At 36.4% G+C, this 22,782-nt stretch overlaps 7 protein-coding genes across 8 annotated transcripts; 4 read left to right on the forward strand and 3 right to left on the reverse strand.

Moving 5' to 3' along the window:
* Positions 1 to 540: 540 nt before the first annotated feature.
* On the forward strand, positions 541 to 1,362 carry LOC18018687. The gene has a single exon (XM_006400186.2). It carries the CDS (start codon positions 662 to 664, stop codon positions 1,052 to 1,054), a length of 393 nt encoding a protein of 130 aa, XP_006400249.1. The 5' UTR covers positions 541 to 661; the 3' UTR covers positions 1,055 to 1,362.
* A 578-nt stretch (positions 1,363 to 1,940) lies between these two features.
* LOC18018688 (probable polygalacturonase At3g15720) lies at positions 1,941 to 3,863 on the reverse strand. The gene is made up of 6 exons (XM_006400187.1): positions 3,699 to 3,863; positions 3,392 to 3,532; positions 3,050 to 3,208; positions 2,653 to 2,942; positions 2,464 to 2,572; positions 1,941 to 2,351 (listed from the first exon to the last, which is right to left on the reverse strand). The coding sequence occupies exons 1-6, from the start codon at positions 3,861 to 3,863 to the stop codon at positions 1,941 to 1,943; spliced, it is 1,275 nt and encodes a 424-aa protein (XP_006400250.1).
* Positions 3,864 to 4,644: 781 nt separating this feature from the next.
* On the forward strand, positions 4,645 to 6,412 carry LOC18018689. Its single transcript, XM_006400188.2, has 3 exons — positions 4,645 to 4,851; positions 5,605 to 5,816; positions 5,905 to 6,412. The coding sequence occupies exons 1-3, from the start codon at positions 4,756 to 4,758 to the stop codon at positions 6,233 to 6,235; spliced, it is 639 nt and encodes a 212-aa protein (XP_006400251.1). The 5' UTR covers positions 4,645 to 4,755; the 3' UTR covers positions 6,236 to 6,412.
* Positions 6,413 to 6,946: 534 nt separating this feature from the next.
* LOC18018690 (glutathione S-transferase F12) lies at positions 6,947 to 8,224 on the forward strand. Its single transcript, XM_006400189.2, has 3 exons — positions 6,947 to 7,251; positions 7,335 to 7,383; positions 7,561 to 8,224. Exons 1-3 carry the CDS (start codon positions 7,105 to 7,107, stop codon positions 8,007 to 8,009), a joined length of 645 nt encoding a protein of 214 aa, XP_006400252.1. The 5' UTR covers positions 6,947 to 7,104; the 3' UTR covers positions 8,010 to 8,224.
* A 345-nt stretch (positions 8,225 to 8,569) lies between these two features.
* On the reverse strand, positions 8,570 to 11,894 carry LOC18018691 (phytoene synthase, chloroplastic). Of its 2 annotated transcripts, none has more exons than XM_006400191.2 (7): positions 11,627 to 11,894; positions 10,674 to 11,212; positions 10,520 to 10,570; positions 9,797 to 9,969; positions 9,440 to 9,675; positions 9,085 to 9,277; positions 8,570 to 8,966 (listed from the first exon to the last, which is right to left on the reverse strand). In XM_006400191.2, exons 2-7 carry the CDS (start codon positions 11,116 to 11,118, stop codon positions 8,793 to 8,795), a joined length of 1,272 nt encoding a protein of 423 aa, XP_006400254.1. In that variant the 5' UTR covers positions 11,119 to 11,212; positions 11,627 to 11,894; the 3' UTR covers positions 8,570 to 8,792. The 2 variants fall into 2 exon arrangements, with proteins under 2 accessions (XP_006400254.1, XP_006400253.1); XM_006400190.2 differs by lacking the exon at positions 11,627 to 11,894 and adding an exon at positions 11,429 to 11,580.
* A 3,413-nt stretch (positions 11,895 to 15,307) lies between these two features.
* On the forward strand, positions 15,308 to 17,494 carry LOC18018692 (protein SET DOMAIN GROUP 40). The gene is made up of 6 exons (XM_006400193.2): positions 15,308 to 15,491; positions 15,584 to 15,734; positions 15,830 to 15,961; positions 16,102 to 16,242; positions 16,375 to 16,674; positions 16,773 to 17,494. Exons 1-6 carry the CDS (start codon positions 15,349 to 15,351, stop codon positions 17,424 to 17,426), a joined length of 1,521 nt encoding a protein of 506 aa, XP_006400256.1. The 5' UTR covers positions 15,308 to 15,348; the 3' UTR covers positions 17,427 to 17,494.
* On the reverse strand, positions 17,448 to 22,226 carry LOC18018693 (GPI ethanolamine phosphate transferase 3). Its single transcript, XM_006400194.2, has 19 exons — positions 21,912 to 22,226; positions 21,779 to 21,813; positions 21,577 to 21,698; positions 21,394 to 21,483; positions 21,180 to 21,299; positions 20,982 to 21,065; positions 20,821 to 20,898; positions 20,529 to 20,654; positions 20,361 to 20,450; positions 20,229 to 20,264; positions 20,087 to 20,142; positions 19,831 to 19,978; positions 19,306 to 19,735; positions 19,106 to 19,197; positions 18,473 to 19,013; positions 18,172 to 18,352; positions 17,934 to 18,090; positions 17,761 to 17,844; positions 17,448 to 17,678 (listed from the first exon to the last, which is right to left on the reverse strand). The coding sequence occupies exons 1-19, from the start codon at positions 22,193 to 22,195 to the stop codon at positions 17,583 to 17,585; spliced, it is 2,850 nt and encodes a 949-aa protein (XP_006400257.1). The 5' UTR covers positions 22,196 to 22,226; the 3' UTR covers positions 17,448 to 17,582.
* Between the last annotated feature and the right edge of the window lie 556 nt (positions 22,227 to 22,782).

Consider the following 22,782-nt stretch of genomic DNA (forward strand, 5'->3'; position numbering starts at 1 on the left):
TCTTTGATAACTAGAATATCTTTCGTTATTAAATTTTTTATTTTGTTTTGGAATTCTAGAAATTTGGTTTTTGATTTTTATGAGACTTTGTTATTCTTGATTTTTATGAAACTTTGTTATTCTTGATTTTTATGAAACTTTGTTATTCTTGATTTTTATGAAACTTTGTTATTCTTGATTTTTATGAAACTTTGTTATTCTTTTTCCTTTTATATGTTTTGGGTTTTATTTTATTGTTTCTGTTTATATGTTTTTTTTTTTTAATACAATGTAAAACATTACCTAACAAAACAACTAGCACATACAATATTTTTGCAAATTAAAAATTCTCAAAATCACTGAATAAAAAGCTAGGCTTTTTTAGTCGACATAAGGAAAACAAACTAGATTATGTTAAGACCTTTTTGAAACAAATTTATTGGGCTGAAATTAGGCCCATTTAAACCTCGACGTGTGATACGCGTACACCACACAAGCGCCACGTGCTTCACCCTCCGTACATCATCCTCCTTTTTGTACTAAAAATCAGAAAGCAAGGACCCTAAACTTGCTTACTAAGAAAAAAAATCTAAATCAAAATTCTTCTTCACCGAGTCAGATCTAATTCATCTCCAACCTTCGTTCCATCGAATCTAGATCGAAAATCTTCCGGCGAAAAACAATGGCTCTCGAATGGGTTGTCTTAGGCTACGCGGCGGCGGCTGAAGCGATCATGGTCATCCTCTTGACGATGCCGGGACTCGACGCTCTCCGCAAGGGGTTGATCGCCGTCACGCGTAATCTCCTGAAGCCGTTTCTCTCGATTATACCTTTCTGTCTCTTCCTGTTAATGGATATCTACTGGAAGTACGAGACTCGACCTTCCTGCGATGGCGATTCCTGTACTCCTTCCGAGCACCTCCGTCACCAGAAATCGATCATGAAATCTCAGCGTAACGCACTTCTCATCGCGTCGGCTCTCGTTTTCTACTGGATCCTTTACTCCGTCACGCATCTGGTGGTCAAGATCGAGCAGCTTAACCAGCGGGTCGAGAGGCTCAAGAACAAGGATTAAGCGTAGCCTTCGTCGTCTCTCGTCTATTTTAGTGTTTGCTGCTTTAGATTTTTGGTGTGTTTTTCTGCGTTTTTTCAGTGCCTTCTTCTACTCTCTCTGTTACTTTGTTTTCTGGAGATTGGAAGGATCTATCTTACTTCAATATATATATATATATATATATATATATATATATGTTCTTATGCCTTCTTCAATCGGTGTTTAGTCTCTTATCTGTTACCCGTTTGGATTATAATTTTAAAGTCATCGTCTTTCTCAATTGATGATACTTGCTATGAAATTTTCACACTTGAAGTCTTGTTTGATGATTGTGCTCGATTATATTGGTTGATATGATGCATCCGATGTGCGAACTGTAATCATGAACTGTAAAATAATACTATCATTGTTCTTCTGTCAAAAAACAGAGACTCCAGTTTTATGATTAGATTAGTCCATAGCTTCCTAATTTCAGTTCTTAATAGGTAAGGTAGCTAAAATTAATAAACTAGTTTCCCCATGAATCTTAATTCTTGCTCGATACCCTTTGAAAGCTATAATATTTAGCCCTTTGAACGTCTTCCCAATCTCTCTGTTACACAATGAAAGAGTGTTTGATCTCTCTCTTCTTCTCCAAAATCTCAAGATTTTGCAGTGATTATAATATGATCGTTTATAAAGCAACCTCCAGAGAGTTTCGACTGTTACTATGTATTTGTGGATACAAAGTTTCAGTTTTTTGTTAAGCGACCCCAACTCCTAATTATCTTTTTTTATTTTTATTTAAAAAAAAAAAAACCTCGGATTAAATAGCTCTTCTAAAAAAAGTGAGAGCAAATCCATATTGTTTTTGGTTCTTCCAACAAATGGATTTTACAATGGGAAGGCAACATCACAACGACCAGCCCTAATGCTTTTTCAGACAACTAACCATCGAATTAAAATAAATCCCACGAACATTCTTGCAGGAAGCAGAAACCTCGCGACCTGATGTAGCTGAAACCATATTGACATGGTCCATGACAATGTCCACACATCCCAAGTCCGCATCGCAGTTCAATGTGATGGCTTTATCGCTCGCAGATGACCCCAAGATTCTAGTGTAACGCACATTGCTCACTTTCACGCCTCTGCCATTACCACTAGACTGAGTCTTGTACAAGTGATTGAAGTGACAACTTTGATAGTTACTATCTTCAAAGCTTACTTCTCCGTTCTTGCCCCAATCGTGGTAATTCTGTTCGATGATTATAGGGTTTTCTGAAGCGATCATGTTGATATCCTCAAATGAGATTTTCCGAGCATATCCTGATCCGTTCTACGTGAACACATTCACACAAATAAAAAACAATCGAATTAAGGAATAAACTGAATGGAAAGATCAATAATTAAAGATAGATGAATAGAAGATTAATGATGAAATGGAGAACCTCGTATGTCTTGATTCGGACACCGTTCGTTGTGTTTCTCAAAGTGCAGTTTTTTACTCTCACTTCTTCAACGGTTGCAAAATATCCATTTTCTCCAAGGCTTCCTATGCTATGATATCAAATCCATATTCTTTATTAACACTTTAGTGTATACTTTATAATGTAGTTGTTTGTGAAGTTAGGAATCACCTGATGCCGTGACCGGGGCCGCAAAAAATGCCGGTTATGTTGATAAAAGAGGAACCGCTATTAATGGCGATGCAGTCATCTCCAGTGGCAATCACAGAGTCACGAATCTCGACTCCTCTACAGTTGGATATGTCGATACCATCTGTGTTGGGACTATCACCAGGTGCATTCATTTTCAGACCTGAGACCTTGATGTTCTCTGAACAGCTTAGACCTACGTGGTTCCTAGGGCTGTTCAAGTGTCGGAGATTGGACATCCTAAGACCATTACAGTTGTTGAAGTGCATTGCCTAAAAGAAAGCCAAAGAAAAGAAACAAACATCAATGCATACTAATAAACGGTTTGATTAATTAATGTTTATACTAATGAGTGTAAAGATCTTGCAAAGGGACTTACGGTGGGACGATGTTGAACGTTTCCCCACCACACAGAACCACGACCGTCGATGGTGCCGCCTCCGGTGACAACTAGACCGTTGATACTGTCAAAACTAATCCATGATGGGTACCTTCCCGCATACCAAGTGTAACCCGGCGCTACAAGATTGCCTTTTATCTATGCAATCAAACCCGCAAACTAGTTTATAAAATATTATTGGATTGAATATTCCTGCTTTACAAGAGAAGATTTGGTTAAGACTGTTTCTCAAAGCTAAACACTGATTTCTATCAATTGCATTTCACTAATTTAGCACCCAAGTTCTTGAAACTAAGCAAAAGGGAACTAAAATGTATATACCAAGAAGGAGATGGAGGAAGACTTGCATGGACCGACGAATGTAAGAGGTTTAATCATGAAGGTTTTTCCTAAAGGCACTAGAAGCCTTTTATTGCGTTTACTTCCTCCGTTACATACACCTTCCCATGCCTTAAGAAAAGCCTGAAATATACATTCATACAGATACAAATATATCTCAGAGACTCACAGTATACATATATACATATATATATATATATATCAAAGAAAAAAAATCATATTATATCATATTTAACAAAACACAAACAAAAAGAAGCGTCGTTGGTTTCCAATATGGGAGTCTATATACCTTAGTATCATCGGTCTTTCCATCGCCAACAGCTCCGAAACTAGTGACACTTATGGATCGACGATGGCTTTCAAATCCATTTTTAGCATTATCATGAGCACCTGATTTGCTTATTTGAAACAAGCATACCATTAACGAGACGATGAAAAACGAAGACCTCCTCATCTTTGAACGACCCGTATACTTGAAGATGGTAATATATATTTTAAAGAGAATGTGTGTATATATGGATTTGTATATAAAGATAGGTGGTTAATTGATAGATATTGTGCTTAATTTTCATGTGTTTTATGGTAAGAGATTATAGCTAATCACCAATATTCTGTGTCTTAATACCGAAACTGATTAGGATCATAAATGATATATCGAAATTCTTATAACTATAGAATACCCTCATATCGTTTGATCAATTTAAGAAATCTAACCCCCTCAAGAAAGAAAAGCTTTACAACTTTGTATATTGACTGAAGTGATGTTTTACTTATCTATGCTTGATTCTTTAAATTTCGATATGGCTACATGATTGATTATGGGAACAAATGATTTATGTGGCTTATCTAAATATTGCAGTAGATTCATTAATCATTAATAGAGGTAAACTGTTTTTACACCTTTAATTGCATCATTTGTTTCTTCTTTAATTCGCATCAACTTTTTACTTTTTTTTTGTTAACCAGAAAATTCTAGGCCTAGGAAAATTCAATATGCGGATTGTCTTGCTAATACTAATAGGATTATATTTGGTAATTAAAATGATAAAAATGGTAATGTTTGAGTAAAAAGGAAAGAAAAAACAAAGGATATATGGTAACAAAGACGTTCGTGCTGTAAACGAAAGGAAGAAATTACCGAAAGTAGCCCTACGCGTGGATCAATAAGGAGAGCAAAACAAAGAAAGTGAGTGCGGTGTGTTTAATGGGGTTTTGTCACCAACTTTACGTTTTCTTACAAACGAAGAAGAACCCAAAAAGCCAGCAATTAAATTGGAACCGAGAGAGAAGAAAATAGAAAGAAAAGCAAAAAAAAAAAAAAAAGCATCTGAGAAGAAGTGAGAGAGATGGAGAAAAGAAAGGTTGTGATGTGTGGTGTGTTATCTCTTCTGGCTTTATTATCAGCTATTACTGCCTTCTCTGCTGAAGCTACCAAAATCAAGGTTTCTCTCTATTTCTGAGCTTCTTCTTCGTGCTGAATCAAAATACTCATAGTGTTTCTGCTGTATTGTTCAGCTCTGAAGTCAAATTTTTCATCTTTTTCTCGCATGAATTTTGGGTAATTTCAATCTCGACGGTTGCTGAAATTCTCAGGGTAAAGAGAATTTTTTTTTAAAAATGACAGTTCCAATTTAATCGGGTTGTCTCTGAAAAGACCAAAGAAAACAAAGTATTCCTTTATTGTGGGGTTTTTGTTTTCTTCCGAATTTTGAAATTCATTGCTTGGAATGCGTCGGATTCAACGGCGTTTGAAGATGAAAGCTTCAATTTTTGAGATAAGTTTTTTGAGTATGAATTGGAAATTTATTGGTTTAGGACTTAATTACTTGTTAATGAAACAGCTAAAGTCCCCATCACTGATTATTCTTCACAGAGAAATTCTTGTTTTTTAAACTTGGAAGATCTTAGAAAAGTTCAATAGCTATGGTACTACAGAAGCAGAAAGACTTAGATTATAGAAGCTCTGTGTTTTGAGTTGTCTTTGGTGTGTCCTGTGGGTATATCTTTTGGAAATAATATATTGCTAATTTAATTTTATAGATCACAAAAAAGTTAGGGGATGTTCAAGTTCTTTGATCTTTCTTGTGTACAATCCACTTCTTCCCAGCTATTGGCTGTCTCTGGTATAGTATCTGTGCAAGCTTTCAAGCTCGGTCTAATGGTTTTTTTCTCAATATTATCTTAAATCGATGCAGAAATCTCAGGTCAAGGTTACCAAATTGGGTTCACTCACAAGATGCTCTTATCCAAGAAGTCCAGCTTACGATCTCGGCTTCACTTCAGCTATTTTTCTAATGATGGCTCAGATAATCGTGAGCGTCGGAAGCGGTTGTTTCTGTTGTAGAAAAGGTCCTGCTCCTTCCAGATCTCATTGGATTATTGCCTTAACCTGCTTCGTTGTTTCCTGGTACATTTCTTTCTCCTTTTTTCTTTGGCTGTAACTTCTCCTACTTAATAGTTTGCTTACAACTGATGATGTTCTTGTGTTACTTTAGGTTTACTTTTGTGGTAGCTTTCCTCGTGCTGCTAACTGCAGCTGCACTCAACGATGAACACACCGAGGAGACAATGTATGCCGGTAACTACTTCTGCTACATTGTGAAACCGGGCGTTTTCTCTACCGCTTCTGTGCTTTCACTTTTCACTATAGCCCTCGGGATTGTCTACTATCTATGTTTGACTTCGAGTAAGCAAAATGTTGCTGACACAACGACGGTGGCGAACCAAGGAGGAGGAATAGCAATGGGACAGCCTCAGATTCCGGAGAGAGTAGAAGATCCTGTCTTTGTTCATGAAGATACTTACATGAGAAGACAATTCACTTGAACACTGCACAAGGCTTGCTTGTGATACACGTTAGGGTTTAGGAGGATATCTAGAATCTAGATAGAATGAAGAAACGCTCTTTTGTTTGTTTTAACTTTATGATTCGTGTGAAAACAAAGATTATGAAAACTTGGTTAATGATAATTAATGTTGTTGGAATTTTGAAATCCCGAACAACCTCATTTGTTATTTATTGTGAAGTGTTATGAGAATTTTGTTGTTGATTTCTTATCTTTTGTGAATCTAAAGTGGTTGTTGAGAAGGACGACAAAAAAGAAGGTGTGGTTGTTGACAAGTGTTCTTCTCTTTTACCAAAAACTGAAACAATTAGATTAGATAACAGATAAAAGGTCGTAGGGGGTAACATTTTGGGTATTTATGAAAAACCAAATTTCGTTTTGTTCAAATATCTTTTTTCAGGCGATTTTAATCTAGCTTGGTAATCGTAAGATAAAAATTATTTTAACCTACTCGTCAAAATTTGCACGTATATGAATTATATGCAGAAAGCAGTCGTTTAATTCGGCTAAACCAATTCGATTCTGAAACAAGTGTATACCAAAAACATCGAAAATACTGAATTTGTTATTGATATATAACTGTCAACGAATTTGATATTTGAAATTATAGTCTTTAGAGTATTTTGAATGATATCCACCGCTAGTGGAACAACCACCACATGCTCTACCCAACCAGCACAACAACCAGCTTAGCTCTTAAAAATGTTGAGTATAGTAAATTCCCAACACCTCTACTCTCACTTCTTCTCAATTATAAATAAGATTGACCGACCAAATTTTTTTAAAAACCACATACAAATTGTACGTAATTACCAATAAAAATATTTACAAAGTTATTGTAAAATAAAAATGGTTGTGAAAGTATACGGACAGATAACGGCAGCTTGTCCACAAAGAGTTTTGCTTTGTTTTCTGGAGAAAGGAATTGAATTCGAGATTATTCACGTCGATCTTGATACACTAGAGCAAAAAAAACCAGAACATCTTCTTCGTCAGGTAAAAATGTTATTTTATCCATATTTTTATTTGTTTTCTTAGATCATGTGATTATCTATAACTCAATTCTTGTTTTCTTGTAGCCATTTGGTCAAGTCCCGGCCATAGAAGATGGAGATTTTAAGCTTTTTGGTGAGATCCTCTTCTCTCTTTTTTTTTTTACTTCTAATTTCGTTTCACCCCAGATAGTTAAAGTACAATAGGGATAAGATCCAAACAACAAAGTTTTAAAACATTTTGTTAGTATTTTTTTTCTATCATAGTATCATTTACGTAATGTGTTTTGAAATTTGGTGCGTGTGCTAAAAGAATCACGAGCCATTGCGAGATACTACGCAACTAAGTACTCGGACCAAGGCACCAACCTTTTGGGCAAGTCACTAGAGCATCGAGCCATCGTGGACCAGTGGGCCGATGTCGAGGTCCATTACTTCAACGTTCTGGCACACCCCATTGTGATGAACCTAGTCATCAAGCCCAAGTTAGGCGAAGAATGTGACCTCAATTTGGTCGAGGAGCTCAAAAAGAAGCTCGAGGTGGTCTTGGACGTGTACGATAACCGGCTTTCTTCGAACCGGTTTTTGGGTGGTGATGAATTCACTATGGCTGATTTGACGCACATGCCGGCAATGCGGTATTTGATGAGTATAACCGATATAAACCGGATTGTTAAGGCTCGGGTGAATATGAACCGGTGGTGGGAAGAGATTACGGCTAGACCGTCTTGGAAGAAGCTTATGGAGATGGCTGGTTTGTGAACTAGTTCCAATTTGTGATGATCGGACCCAAATAAACTTCATATTTATGCTCTGTTTGTGCTTTTTATGAATTTAATTCGTCAATTGGATGGTGTTTAGTAGCATGATTGGTTTATCATGCATTACTATACAAATGCTGTATGAATATTGTTTGGTTCTTTCGTGGTTGTGCTTAAAATATCAAATAAATGAACTATCTCCTTGGGTCAAAGCCAGATATCCAGTTCTCATCTACGAAAACTAATGTACTTCTCTACTTCTCTTATCCAAAAGAACTAACTCAAATAAGACTTTTAATTTTAAAAAATCGTAGGTCAGTATTCTAACTATTGGTATTCAATTACCAAGTTTTCAGTTTGATATACAGTATTATTCTATAATTTTTATATATACATTACTAGGTATTATTACAAATTGCTGAATTATTGTGGAATTTTTTTTCCAATAGGTTGTGAACCTAATATAAAGTTTGTTTTTGTATCATGACACCTTAATTTATTTTTAGCTCCATGAATTTCTGTTTATATAATTTCTTTTTTTTTATATATCACAGAACTACATTTCCAACAAAATATTCCTATTTCTTCAGAAGCCAAGAGAAATAAAATTAAAAAATAATTACTTTTTACATAGAGAAAAATAAATGAACATCATAAGATTTTTTTTGCCCATTTATATATGTATGTAGATATTAGTTAACATCATAAATTCGACCCTAAGTTTTTTCTTTAATCACAAAAGCCCTCTCTTTGGTTTGTTCCTTTTGCATCTCATTCATGTCGACTAAGAAGAAGATAATCTTGAACTCGAAGTCTTTAGTACTGATTTTGCATAAGCCAATGGCAAAGCTGCAATTTTCTTGGCTTTCCCCACGTAAGCTCTCTTCGTGAAATTGTTGTAATCATTCGCTTCAATCTCGTCCAATATTCTCCTGTATAATAGCAGCGATGCCCATACCTGAAAATATGGGACAGCCAAAGTCTTCGGGGTTAAATCGATTAAAAACAAAGTTCTGGGGCAAAAAAAATCAAAAAAAAAAATTTTTATACTCAAGAGTGTTTTTAGAGACACTTACCGGCCATCTGCTAGCAGCGTCGAGCTCAGTGACGCCTTTCTCAGCTTCGTCAAAGAACATTCTTGCTCGTTTAAGCTGCATTCTCATGAAGTTTCTCCATTTGTCAGTCACTTTTCCAGCGAAAATGTCCTCATCTGAGAGACCAGCCTGAGCTAACTCGTCTTGGGGCAGATAAACCCTTCCTCTCCTCGCACTGACAGAGAGCAAAAACCAGTTTAGGATTGAGATTTGGACCAAGAAACCGGTTTTAGATAAACGTGTAAAATCAGGAAAACCCATTTAAGTAAGCGAGGTATGTAAAATCAAGAAACCTTTAGGTAGAATCAAGAAACTAAATCTTGAGGAAAAAACTCACTCTTCGCCAACGTCTCTGAGAATGTTGGTAAGCTGATTGGCTATACCGAGGGCCAAGGCAGCGTTGTAAACACTCTCGGTCGTTGCCTTGGACTTAGGATCGATGCCCATAACCGGAACGCTCATCAAACCGACGGTTCCAGCGACATAGTAGCAGTAAAGGTAGAGATCATCAAAGCTCTTGTATCTCGATTTCCTCAAGTCCATTCTCATTCCTTCGATCATGTCTCTAAATGGCTGCAAAACGAAGAAAACATCAGATCAAAGTTTATAGGGACTGATTATCACAATAGATTGAATGCAATTTTGACCAGCTAAATGAAATGTGGAACTTAGATAAGACAGAGCAAGGCTGAACCTGAATGTCGACCGGGTATCTAGCAACAGTATCAGCGAGAGCAGCATCAAGCATGTCGAAAGGACGGCCACGGAAAAGATCTTCTAACCTTGCTTCCCATCTATCCAACGCCATTGGAGTTATATGTGAAGCATTAGGCCCATCTACGAGTTCATCAGTTCTTCTACACCAAACTGCACACACAAGAAAAGAGTAAAAATTAATCAAACCGAGACCAAACCAACATAAAAGAAAACAACCTTTCTGATATATGTTCTAGTTTTTGAATTCCTCAAACCCTTTAAATAATAGTATCCCAAAGGGTCATGAACTAACATTGTTGAGCATGAGTAATCTCCAGAGTTTAAGACAACTGGGCCCAAAAAGCCCACTTAAATTCCATATTAGTGACTAAGCTAATTCAATTATCTTGGGTCTTAATCTTGAAAGGGTACAAATTTGGATGCTTGGTGCTTCATGGACTTCAAACCAACTAGAGAAGTCTTTTGTCTACATGAGTATTCAAGGAATCTATTTCAGCTTCTTAGAATGCTAAGATAATTTAGCTAAATATACTAAGAGATACAATAGATCCAGATGAAGCTTCCAACACATTGGATTATCTACTTTGATATAAACTTCATCTCTAATCTACTTTGAGCATCACTTTATTAATCTAGAATTCAAATCAGTGATGACAATGCAAATATCCCAAAAAACCATCTGTTTCGTGCAGTAACTCACCGTAGATAGCCCAAATCGCTTTTCGCCTTTCCGGTGTCATAAGCAAAGTTCCTGCAAACAAAACCACTACAACTAAGAAAACGAATATACAATTTCTTTACACTAAAAGAGATGAGAAAAGAAAAAAGAAGAAGAAGAAGAAGAAGATCCTAACCGAGATAAAAAGTTTTAGCATATTCAGCGCAAACTTCGCCGCATCGATCATAAGCCTCACCCAACAAACTCAAACTCCCTGGCAGAACAATATCTTGTGGTTTCTTCACGTCAAGATCAGGAGAAGTAGACCTAAGCTGTTTGTTCCCCAAAGCTGCTTGTCTCAACACAACATTGTAAACCTTCTCTTCAGATGAGAGGGCTATCTCTCCTGTAGGACTTGCTACCATGCTTGAAGACACAACACCCCTTCTTCTTCTTCTGCAGCTCCTTACAGAAGAAGAAGTCCAAGTTGTTGTTTGCTTCCTCCTACCATTGTTTACTCTCTGATTCTGACAACGAGAGAGCAGTCTAGAAGATTCTAGAACCCTTACCAACCCACAATTGTTCATTGGGTCTGGATTTAGAGAGGAGGCAGCAACCCATAACACTGCTACAGAAGACATACTCAAGTTCTTCAGAGACGGATGTAAAAATCTCAACTTTTTACTCTGTTTCTTCACTTAGAAGAATCAAATCCAAGTAAATAGTAATGCTTTCCTGCAAATGGTCACAAAAAAAATATTGATGAGAAATCGAGATCTCTGATTCACTATGTATAGCGGAATACAGCGAGAAAGAAACTCAATTTGTCAAACCAAGTAACCAATTTCATAGCAAAGAGACAAAAAGGTAACGAGAAGATCTTCAAAAACAAGTGAAGAACAAAAAAATAATAATAAGCAAATCCCCTATAATTTTGGCTAAATACTCAACTGGGTTCATCTATTTTCCGCTCGAAATTTCAGAAAAATCAAAAGACGGAATTAGATTGCGTTTCGTTGTGATTCACAACATGTGAAGGTATACAAATGAACAAAAAAAAAAGAGTCCAAAAGCAGCAGAACAGTGAAATAGCATGAGAAAGTAAGCTGACCAAACGATAGAAAATGAGTGATGGAAACAAAATCCTACCTTTTTCTCTCTCTCTATCTTCTCTCTCTAGATAAATACACCGTGAGAAGGAGAAGAAGAAGGCGGAGGAGGAGGAGAGTTTCAAACAATTAAATTAATCAAAAGACAAGAAAAAGGTTTTGACCCATTAATGTCTGAAATTCTCCAGAAGTTTATCTTGCAACGCTTACTGTAAATATATACATACACAAGCCGACGTCTCTTCCTCTATCGCAAATAATCTCACCCACTCAAATTTCTTCTTCTTTCCCTCTTGTCTTTCTTTTTTTTTTCCTTATGGATTTAATGAGGAGCCAGAATAAATACAAAAGTCGTTATTTTTTCTGTGTATGTATATTTTTTTTATCTAATTTTCGACTGGCGAAGTGACTTTCGCACTCTGTGACTCGTGTCATGCATCAAAAAACTTTTAGTTTTCATATAAGTTCATATACAGTATAACGTTTAAGATCCCAATTAAAAATCACTTACCTTCTAAACCTGATTTTCTCCCTTTTGGCCAAATTCGTATCTATTTTTTAACTGAATTAAATACTAATATTTTTTGGAAACTTAGGTTATTCCATATTTTTTGACCAAAAAAGGTTATTCCATATTTGATTTATTCACCAATTGAGTGCCAGATTGGATATAACTGCCATTTAAGACCTGTAAATTTTTTTGATATAAATAACTAAAATATTAGAAGCTTATGTTTTGTATATTAATGATTTAAACCAGCATTTGAAATGGTTTATTTTTAAACATTTTAAAATTTGTTTACATACAAAATCTAAGAGAAAGCAAAATAAAATTTAAATGGTTTAAGGATAATCGTGGTGAAATATTGTTTGTGTTACGAAACGTAACTATACCACATTTGGATCATTGCTAAAAATTCTACAAGATTGCGTAGAAAACTTGATTTTGCCAATTTACAGATTACCTTTAAATTGTAGTTTACTTACGAACATCATAAATCAAAAGTAACACATTTTTTTGGTCAAACAACAAGTTAGGCATTGAATTCATTACGGAGATTGGGTCACCAATCGCTATTAATTAGACAAATAAAATATGAAACTAACATATATAATTAGTATAATACGTATTTGTTGGTAGAAAGGACATTCGGGTTTGGGTGGGGCCATGCCAGTTTTGGGTAAAAAGGATTAGAGAGAGAGAAGAGAGAGTGTGTGTGTGTTTGACATAAGAAAAGCAGAAAGAGAGATCACAGAAATGCCACGTGGACTACACAGCCAATGGGAGACCGATAAGCTTATCAAGTGCGGAGGAGCACCGAAGGGTAAAAGTGGGCGACGTTGCTTTTCCACGTGTCAGTATACAATTGGTACAAAGTGTAAAAAGCAAGATTTCCTCCTAGTCGGTATTTTGGGTCCCACCCTCACACTCTCTCTCTACCCTCGTTGGCAATCAACTTGCTCTCTCCAGTATCCTCCTCTCTCTCTCTCCTCTCCTAGACGGAGTCGCCTCTCTTAGGTTCAGAAGGTTTGTCTTTTTCTATTTTTGTTTTTTTTTCCTCTGTCCCTTTCTATTTTTTATTAGTATTTTTTAGTTTGGTCCGTATTTTCATCCGTATCTTGTGTGAAATACATGCTCTTGTAAGTTATACGTTGCCTATAAACGTTTTTGTCACTTTTTGATGTAACGATAAGTGTGTAAAAGCTAAAAAGATTAAGTAACTTTGAAAAACAAAAAAACGTCTTTGATTGTTTTCCGTAGTTGTATTGTATATAATGACCAAAACGTCTCTGTTCGACAGTTTGTGTCAATGACTCACTGACGTAGTCACGTATAAATACATTTCATCAATTTGGTTCTTAGATACAGTATATATCGATATCGTTCATAATCAATTACATCAAATTTTTGTACCTTGCGATTTCGATATATAAAACGCACACAAAACTTATCATCACACCCGTAGTCGTAGCAAAACATTAGTTTCAATTCAGATTCATAATCTTCTTTAGATAGGGAAATATTTAACGATCTTTCTTGCTACATAATTTTAAAAAAATATTTTATAAGTTGTTTATTTGGCAAAACTGAAACGAGGAAATAAAAATTACAATTCTTCATTTAATAATAAAAATCATCGCCGATGAAAAATGACGAGAAAATCACTAAGATTCGGTGCAATAACTCGTTAAACAATTCACGTACTAAAATTGTTTGGCGAGTGATGTAGACACGGTTGTAAATGGAAACGTGTACTCGTAAATTGTGTTATCTTTCGTGGCCCATAATTTTTTAGTCCTAAATTTAAAATTTTATCGTTTTGTATATCAAATAATATAATTAAATTGTATACACTATGTTTTCTTATAAAAAAGTACCAAAGAAATAGACCGTAGTCACCATTTACATGGTTACATGGCTCGACACGTAGTGTTACTTAATGCTGCAAGTTGTTTTTTGAAGTTTTTCCTCCCCTGAATATTTTAATATCCAACTTATATAGAATATAGAATAGGGACGTTTGATGACGAGTTTTAGTTACTCGAGTTTCTAAAATGGTCTAGAAAAAGTTGTAATATATATATATAGAAAGTAAATAAAAGAATTCGCTAATGGCTACCTATAGAGTCAACCACGTAACACTAAATGAGTGGACGTGTCATGGAACACTTAATTCCATTATACACGAATCGATTTTGTGTGTACATTTTACAATTTAACATAACATTTCTTAACCCATAATTGTGTATCAAATTTGTCTTTCTGGCTAGCTAAATCACACTAACAAGTTTATTCTAAAATAGTCGAACTGTTCCAGGATAGCTAAAATAAATATAGTTTTGATTTAGTGGTGTAGAAACCTAATCAAATTATTTATTCATCATCAATTATGTATACTAGTACTATGTCTATAATCTTTTTAATAGAGAGTTATGTATTTCTGTTAAGGACTTGCACTATTTGAAACGTTAAACTACTACGTTATCATTTTTTACATGAACGAACACACGTAAGAAAGAAAAAATAACGAATTGCAGAAACCTTTTAGATTTAGATAATTGGATCTAGATATCTCAAGGATTTAATCAATCTAAGTCTGTTTCTTATCATCTCATCTTCTTATCTTTGCTTCTAATCATGAAGCGTAATAAATTCCAATACATGCATGAAACACCACATTCCACAAAATTTGCTATAAGCTTCCACTTTCTTTCTTAGCCGTGAGAATTGCTGAATATTCCTTCCTCTTGTTTTGCATATTCTGTGTACTTATTCTGATTATGTGGTGACGTACTTCTCCTGTTTAGCATACACTCAACTTGATTAACCTGTTTTCTCCACCGAAAATCGTATTAATTATATAATAAATTGTGACAAAAAAGGGTAATTAGTTTTTCTCTCGTTGATTTAGATCAAAATATCAAATTTCTACTTAGTCAAACTTTCTTATAACGACTAATAGCGGGAGCATGACAGTTGACAGATGAATATAGACTCTAATTAGGTATTTCTTGTTCGTAGAAAAAGGAACATTCACTGTTTATATTCACTGAATTTAGAATCTAAAACTACTTGGAATTGTGGTCCATTAAGATCTACGGATTCGAACCAAACCGGACTTAACCCAGTAAGTTAGCCATGTTTCGAAAAGACCGGCTTGAGTAATTTCGTAATTTACAGAAAAATCCCTGCGCGTGATAATCAGGGTTTAAGGAGAGTCAAATAAACCCAGGAAGAAGAAGATAGAAGACGGACGAAGCATGGATTTAGAACATCAAACCATGGAAATGTTCCTGCGATGGGCAGCAGAGCTTGGGCTTTCAGATTCCATTGACTCTTCTCGATCTCTCGATTCATGTCTCGGCCATTCCCTTTCCGTCGCCGACTTCCCTCTCGCTGGCGGGTGCGTGTAGAAACGTAATTCATTTTTTCCTTTCTATCAAAAATCACTTAAATTTGTCTTCTCATCTCTCTTTGCTCGATTGATTGAACTAGGAGAGGTTTGGGAGCTGTTCGTGAGCTCAGGAAAGGTGAATTGGTTTTGAAAGTCCCGAGAAACGCTTTGTTGACCACAGAATCAATGGTCGCGAAAGATCAGAAATTGAGGGATGCCATTAATCTCCACGGATCGATTTCTTCGACCCAGGTTCTCTTTCTCTCGTCACTCCACTCTTTGTGTGATGTCGTTCTGTTTTGTATATCTGAGAGAAATCTCATTACCAGAATCTTTGGAATTTGCAGAGATTGGGTGTATGCTTATTGTATGAAATGAGCAAAGGGAAGAAATCTTTCTGGTATCCATACCTGGTGCATTTACCTCGTGACTATGATCTCTCGTCTACATTCGGCGAATTCGAGAAGCAAGCTTTACAAGTTCTGTGTCTACTACACTTTTGTGTTTTATTTTGGTTTTCAATAGGTTAGATCTCATGTTTCTAGATTGAGATCATGTCCATTTTATTTTCTCTGGTGATTCCAACTCTAAAAACGGTATTCTGTGATCATGTCCTTAGGTTGAAGATGCTGTTTGGGCTGCAGAGAAGGCCATAGCCAAGTCTCAGTCTGAGTGGAAGGAAGCTGTTACGTTGATGAAGGTGTTAGATCTCAAGCCAAAGTTTCAGAGTCTTCAAGCATGGCTTTGGGCTTCCGCTACTGTAAGAATACTTCATCTATGTTTGTGATATCAATGTTAATCGATTACAATTCTTGTGTAAAGCTCAGGCTTTCATGACGCTTGCTTGGATTCTTCAAGCTTACAGCTTCAATCTCTTTTTTTCTGTTTGAAGATATCTTCACGGACGCTGCATATACCATGGGATAGTGCTGGGTGTTTGTGTCCTGTGGGGGACTTGTTTAACTACGATGCTCCTGGAGATGATTTGAATACCTCAGAAGGTCCTGAGCTTGTGATTCAGACATCATCGCCTAAACCTGTTTCAACTACTCATCACGAGTGTCGGAATAATGCGGAGGAGGCAGGACATGTTGTTGAGACTCAGTCTGAAAGGCTCACAGATGGTGGATTTGATGAAGATGCCAATGCTTATTGTCTTTATGCAAGAAGAAATTATCAGCTAGGAGAACAGGTACAAGTTCTTAACTAGCTTTGCTACCGTTGCCAAACTAATGAAGCGGAAGCATAAAATAGAAAAGATAATGGCTACGATTGTATTTGTGGGCGTAGGTTCTTCTATGTTACGGGACTTACACGAATCTGGAGCTTCTTGAGCACTATGGGTTTATGTTAGAAGAGAACTCAAATGACAAGGTCTTTATTCCTCTAGAAACCAGCCTTTATTCTCTAGCTTCTTCATGGCCTAAAGATTCTTTATACATTCATCAAGACGGTAAGCCATCTTTTGCGCTTGTATCGACTTTGAGACTGTGGCTGATCCCACAGAACCAGCGTGACAAGACAGCTATGCGCCTTGTCTATGCTGGATCTCAGATATCTGTGAAGAATGAGATTCTAGTCATGAAGTGGATGTCAGACAAGTGTGGAAGAGTTTTAAGGGATCTGCCAACGTCTCTCCTAGAGGACACTGTGCTTCTTCAGGACATTAAAAACCTCCAAGACCCCGAAGTGTGTCTAAAGCAGAAAGAAACAGAAGCTTTTGGCAGTGAAGTACGTGCTTTTCTCGACGTGAATCATTTGTGGGATTTGATAAATGGGGATGTCATTGGGCTTTCTGGGAAAGCTGTAGAATTTTCTAGGAAAACTAACAGGATAATTAGTAAATGGAGATTGTCAGTGCAATGGAGGCTAAGGTACAAGAGAACTCTTGTAGATTGCATCTCTTATTGTAATGAGAAAATGAATCATCTCTCAAGTACCTAAGATAGGATTGGATATTTGAAAGGTGTATCAATCTGTCATCTTTAATCAATGCTCAAAAGAAGATTTCTGATAATTATTTATACATTCAAAGAGAAGTAAAAAAAAAAAGGTACCTACAAGATCTACCATTATATCTTTATCAATTGCAAGTATGAATCAAAGATAGTAAGCTGAAGCCAAACAGATGAGGAGATCAGTGAGGATGAGACCAACAACGTCAAAGACGAACTTTGGAGCAAACAAACCCCAAACCTGCAAGAAGACGAGATCAATGGTTTAGTCACAAAGAAAAAACACAAGAACCTCTGGCCTGAGTGAATCTTACTGTATTTACCATCAGATGTCTTCTGTGGATGGTGACACAGAGGATCGTAGCTGTCACAGTTGTCGCGGATATAACTCCATAGAGCATATACATCTGATGAGAATAAAAAGAAATATTTTGTTGGTGACTCTCTATAATATAACTTACCAAAGCTGAATCGATATAAAGATACAATATCTTACTTGAAACAGCTGGTAACGCTTTTCTCCATGAGCCTGAGGAGTTTGAGAGTGGATTGGTATGAGGAGAGGAAGTCCAAATACAGAAAGGATGATCGAGAATCCAAATGTTTCAATTGTCAATAGGACAGCTTGTCGGATAAGCACAAACTCGTCAAACCTGAAGAAAAGATGTAAGCAAAACCATCGTATAGAAAGAAGACGACCATTGTAATCTGAGTTTATGAAACTTAGGACCTACCCAACAAAAGCAGCTCCATAACGGAGGCCATCAAAGGCGCACCAATGCCCGCTGGCGAAAAACATACATATAGAAAGAAGTGTCCATTGCAACACAGAGAGAGGATTTAGTTTGGAGAATTTGTTCTGTCCATCTGACTTCGTTCTTCTCTCTACACCCTCCATCCTCATTATACAAAAGCCTACATAGATTTAACTGCATGAGTTAGAAAACCTTATTGACTTGATTTGCCATCTTTGTTATGAAGCTTTTTTTGCTTATAGAATCGTCAAATGAGAAGAAAAAAGGGAAAAAAATTTACCAGCCAACAAATATGCTAATGCAAGCATTGATCCTTGCTTCCGCGACAAGAGAATTACTGGCGAGCTACAAGCAGATACGAGAGCAACGGTTCTAATGGCCCAATTCTTGTCATTTCCTGCGCAAAACATACGGGCGGAAGCTAAAAGGAAGAGCTGCACCAATCCTATAATATAAACCGTTTGAGGGATGCGGTTTCTTCCTCCAATCACGTGAAGTAAACCATCCAAACCAAATATATTGGTCTCCGAAGACCAGAGCAATGCTATCAAGAAGTAGCTTATCATACTACAAACACTAACATACTTCCATAGCCCCTCATTGGGTGTTTTAGCAATCACTCTGTAAAGCACGCAAATGAGTATAACCACCGATAGAATTGGTGCAATTTCAACCGCATATGTCAATGCTGGATGGTCTGGAGCTATCCCGAGCATCCACGATGGTGAGCTACTCATAAACTGAGAAGTTGCAGCTTGCTTTGTTAACCCAATATCTATAGAAACTCTGAGAACAGAAACCATAGCAAGGAATATAACAGCCTACAGACAACATAAACGAAAACATTATTAGCTAACAAGCAGCTTTTTTAAGGAACTAACCAGAAGTAACAAAGTAAAAGAAAAAAACTGACTTCTTTCCGCATTGTCTTTCTCATAACCGAGTACCGCAGTTTGATAAGTCCAGTTGTTGCCAGGAGAAAGTTTGCAACTTTTCCTTCTTCCACTATTTATTACAAAAGTTCTTTGTCAGCATCAGGTAGAATAATGTACACTAAAAAACAAAGATCGCGAGAAAAAAAAAAACAGAATGGTAAAATTACTTGAAACTTACAAATATAGCTGTTTGAAAGGAAGCTGCAAGCACGAACCAATACTATAAAGAGAGTGAACGCGGCACCAGTAGATAACCCTGAATTCACTGCATAAGGTTTATCGCCATGGAATATGGCAAGAGACTGAAGGATGAGTGATATAACCAACATCGCAAACCCAGTGATCATTAAATTAAGATTGAACTCTGTCCACTTAGACCGTGCAAGTTCCACAAGGCTTGAGAAGAAACTCAAATATGCAGCAATTTGCTCTTTAAGGGCAGATATCTTTGTACTGTCCTCGTCTCCATTACTATCCATCAGTAGGTGTTTGACAGACTTAGACCAATTCTGCTCCGCCGCAGAATATAGATCTGATATCCTCGACATATCATCGGAAGAGAAACCAACAACAGATGAATTAGAATAAACATCTATATATCTTTTCACCTGCATACAAATGGAGTTGGAAAATGAGAATCCAAAGAACAAAATATCATTAGAAAGAAACTATTTTTAACTTTTCGAACTGAAAGACTAGTTACCTGCCAAGCATTCACACAGAGGACATTCACATAATTTTCCACCCACTCTTTAACAGCTGATTGGCTGCCGAAATTTCTCAACTCAAAGTTATCCAAATTCCAGCTGCTGGAACCAAGGGCATAGAGCTCAGGGTTGACATGCCCAATGCTGAAATTTTTGAGATTTATAACAAAATGTTAGAAATATTAATGTGTGAATGGATAATTTCCTGATTTAAGCAGGAAAGCAAATTTGACAATGATCCTTACAAGGCACCTTCCGAAAGGAAAGGATATCCCAAGCAAAGCTGACAATGTTGCCGCAAAATCAAGCTGCAAATAGCCCAAAAATAATTAAGTCTGGCAAAGAGGTTTGTACAGAGCAAAAGGAAAGACACCTCATCAAGCTTGACACTAACCTGCTCAATGTAGCTGACGCAAATCTGCTTCCCAGCCTGACATTAGGATAACCCCAACAGAATCACAGTAACAAAGATATCAAAATCAATTCTTGTGATCACTCAGGAATATGTTCTGAAGGTTACAATTACCGAATTTTGTTTACAAGATGCGGTATCAAACTCAGGAGGAATCGAAGTTGTATGCTTCTTCGTACTCATGGCAAACATGGTTGTTTCTACCTGTCAAGGGATTTAAAAAGTGAATGTGGACTTAAAATCGTGAAGCAGAGCATATATAAGAAGAAACCAACTTCTTACCTCTTCAGCAGTTCCTCCGCCATGATCCCCATTTAATGTCTGCCCATGGTCACCCATTACGATAAGCATAGTACTCTCATGCAAACCACCAGGTCCCGCTTGGCTCTCCAATATATCGATGACTTTCTAGACGAAGCAAAATTTAGAATGAAAATGAGTAGGGATTAATACAGCAAAAAGCTAATAACTTCTTGCAGGACTGGAGAATGATGCAAGCGAAAGTTAATCGATAAGATGGTTTGTTTTCGCTGCAGCCTTTAACAGGGGATAACCATACTTAGCAGAAGATTACCTCTAAAACCGTATTATATTGCTCCAACTTATTAACCATGGGGATGGAATCCACTCCATATATGTGCCCTGCATGGTCCTGCAAATATTAAAGTTCACTGAATCAAGGAAATGAATAGCAAAATGACAGAGAAAAAGACAAAAAGGTAATCGTCAACATACCACGCCTAGAAAATGTGCAATTAGAATATCCCAATCATCTTCGTAAAGAGTTGGGAATAGGTGCTCAATGCATCCGTTGTCAACCTGTGAAAGTTCGAGTAAAATCATACAGTTTTAACACTTAAAAAAAGACTCGGCTCAACCAAGCTATCTCAGAGAGAAACATACTAGTAACGGAGCAGAACATGAATCACTTACAGTATCGAGGTCTTTAACATTGAAAGATGGGAAAGGATATGACTTTTGAAATTGATTTGGGAACAGCTGTGTCCAAGTATCATCACCCATCATCACCAACCGTTTCCCATTTCGCACTAGCTATGTATAGAGAGAGAACACATTCAAGTTAAAATCGTGCGACGAATCAAAGTAACATTAGAAAACAAACACTTTTGTTTAGATAACCGTAAACCTGATTGATGAAGTTGTCCTCAACAATAGCAGGAGCACCAAAACTATTCCCAACATCTATAAATGTAGGCAATCCTCCAGTTGTTAACCCCTAAATTCACAGCTAAAGAAATCACACACTAGACTATGAAAAGAAATCTACTGTATGTAGTCACCAAACTAGAAAGCATATAAAATTCGGAACCTTGAGACGCTGCAAACTCGTTGTAGGAGGATCGGCAAAAGCCTTGAAGATCTTAGCAGACGAATCGTTAGCAGATGCAAGCTTTTGCAAGATTGTCAATTTGTCCATCCATGGCTTTGGTTCTGTCAAATGAAGAATTACTTGCAAGATTCATTACTAAGATCAGTAAAAGGTAAGTTACCACGAAGAGCTTTTGACTCACCTGGGAAAAATGCACTGGGGGCCACAAAATCGATTCTGAAACAAAAGACACTTGAAAATCACGAAATGCTCATGGAATCGTGAAACAGAATCTGGAGATTGAACAAAAGCGAACTGCTTTGAGATCTTCGAACCTGAGAGCATCCAAGACAATGATAACGACGCGATCGACAACCGGTTTGGTCCAACATTTCGGCTGACTCTGATTAAAGTGGCCCGAGCCTGAATCGGAGTTTGAATCGTGATTCGGGACTGGAGAAGAAAGGCAAGGAGAGAGGGAAGCGTCGGAGCAAGTACTGTGGAAAGGAAGCTCTGTTCGAGTAAGAAGAAACCCACGCGTGAAGATCAGAATTGCGACGGAGTGAATCAGCAGAAATCCTAAAGCTATCCAATTCTTCTTATTCAGGCGTGTCTCCATCTCGAGCCGGATCAAACTCTCCGGTCTGATTCCCGACAAGTAGTTTCGGCGTGACGGCGGCAAAATGCCAAAAAATTAAGTAACCAAGAGTAAAAAGTTCGAGACGACATCGTTTTACTGAGTGTTCTAATAAATTAATCTATTATATTAAAACAGAAGCATATTTAGTACTTGCTTCTAAACACTTCTAATTGTTTTAAGCGTTTAAAAAATAATTTTAATAATTATATATATTTAATTTCGAAAATTAATTATTAATTTAAATATTTTTAGAATTCCTTAAATATAGATAATTTAGATTTGATTTGACTTAATTAAAAATAATAAATCAGATATTAATTTAGATTTTATTTAAAGATTCTAATTTAAATAATTTCTATACTATTAAAAATTTTTATCAAAATATGTAGAATTTTTGAAAACAAAATAATTCACATATGAAAAATAATGGTTATATTTGAAATATAAAATATTTATAATGATGTAAATGATATGATATTTATGTTGCTTATATAATATATTACGATTATGATTTATTTAAAAATTAATAATAAAATAAGAAGTAAAATTCAAATGTATAATTTAAA

The sequence above is a fragment of the Eutrema salsugineum genome, unplaced genomic scaffold (genome assembly GCF_000478725.1).
Source record: "Eutrema salsugineum unplaced genomic scaffold, Eutsalg1_0 scaffold_2, whole genome shotgun sequence".
Lineage (NCBI taxonomy): Eukaryota > Viridiplantae > Streptophyta > Magnoliopsida > Brassicales > Brassicaceae > Eutrema > Eutrema salsugineum.

Bases quoted from the DNA above. Each gene is read 5' to 3' on its own strand.
- LOC18018687 (XM_006400186.2), top strand. From the start codon at position 662: ATGGCTCTCGAATGGGTTGTCTTAGGCTACGCGGCGGCGGCTGAAGCG.
- LOC18018688 (XM_006400187.1), bottom strand. From the start codon at position 3,863: ATGAGGAGGTCTTCGTTTTTCATCGTCTCGTTAATGGTATGCTTGTTT. The intron at 3,533-3,698 runs GTATATAGACTC...TGTATATTTCAG, and splicing joins GAAAGACCGATGATACTAAG to GCTTTTCTTAAGGCATGGGA. The intron at 3,209-3,391 runs GTATATACATTT...TTGATTGCATAG, and splicing joins CTTCCTCCATCTCCTTCTTG to ATAAAAGGCAATCTTGTAGC.
- LOC18018689 (XM_006400188.2), top strand. From the start codon at position 4,756: ATGGAGAAAAGAAAGGTTGTGATGTGTGGTGTGTTATCTCTTCTGGCT. The intron at 4,852-5,604 runs GTTTCTCTCTAT...AAATCGATGCAG, and splicing joins CTGAAGCTACCAAAATCAAG to AAATCTCAGGTCAAGGTTAC. The intron at 5,817-5,904 runs GTACATTTCTTT...GTGTTACTTTAG, and splicing joins ACCTGCTTCGTTGTTTCCTG to GTTTACTTTTGTGGTAGCTT.
- LOC18018690 (XM_006400189.2), top strand. From the start codon at position 7,105: ATGGTTGTGAAAGTATACGGACAGATAACGGCAGCTTGTCCACAAAGA. The intron at 7,252-7,334 runs GTAAAAATGTTA...GTTTTCTTGTAG, and splicing joins CAGAACATCTTCTTCGTCAG to CCATTTGGTCAAGTCCCGGC. The intron at 7,384-7,560 runs GTGAGATCCTCT...GTGTGCTAAAAG, and splicing joins TGGAGATTTTAAGCTTTTTG to AATCACGAGCCATTGCGAGA.
- LOC18018691 (XM_006400191.2), bottom strand. From the start codon at position 11,118: ATGTCTTCTGTAGCAGTGTTATGGGTTGCTGCCTCCTCTCTAAATCCA. The intron at 10,571-10,673 runs GTTAGGATCTTC...TTTTGTTTGCAG, and splicing joins TGCTAAAACTTTTTATCTCG to GAACTTTGCTTATGACACCG. The intron at 9,278-9,439 runs GTGAGTTTTTTC...GCTCTCTGTCAG, and splicing joins CTCAGAGACGTTGGCGAAGA to TGCGAGGAGAGGAAGGGTTT.
- LOC18018692 (XM_006400193.2), top strand. From the start codon at position 15,349: ATGGATTTAGAACATCAAACCATGGAAATGTTCCTGCGATGGGCAGCA. The intron at 15,492-15,583 runs GTGCGTGTAGAA...TGATTGAACTAG, and splicing joins GACTTCCCTCTCGCTGGCGG to GAGAGGTTTGGGAGCTGTTC. The intron at 16,243-16,374 runs GTAAGAATACTT...TTCTGTTTGAAG, and splicing joins GGCTTTGGGCTTCCGCTACT to ATATCTTCACGGACGCTGCA.
- LOC18018693 (XM_006400194.2), bottom strand. From the start codon at position 22,195: ATGGAGACACGCCTGAATAAGAAGAATTGGATAGCTTTAGGATTTCTG. The intron at 19,198-19,305 runs GTAAGTTTCAAG...TGTAATAAATAG, and splicing joins CCTTTCAAACAGCTATATTT to TGGAAGAAGGAAAAGTTGCA. The intron at 17,845-17,933 runs GTAAGATATTGT...TATTCTCATCAG, and splicing joins AGCGTTACCAGCTGTTTCAA to ATGTATATGCTCTATGGAGT.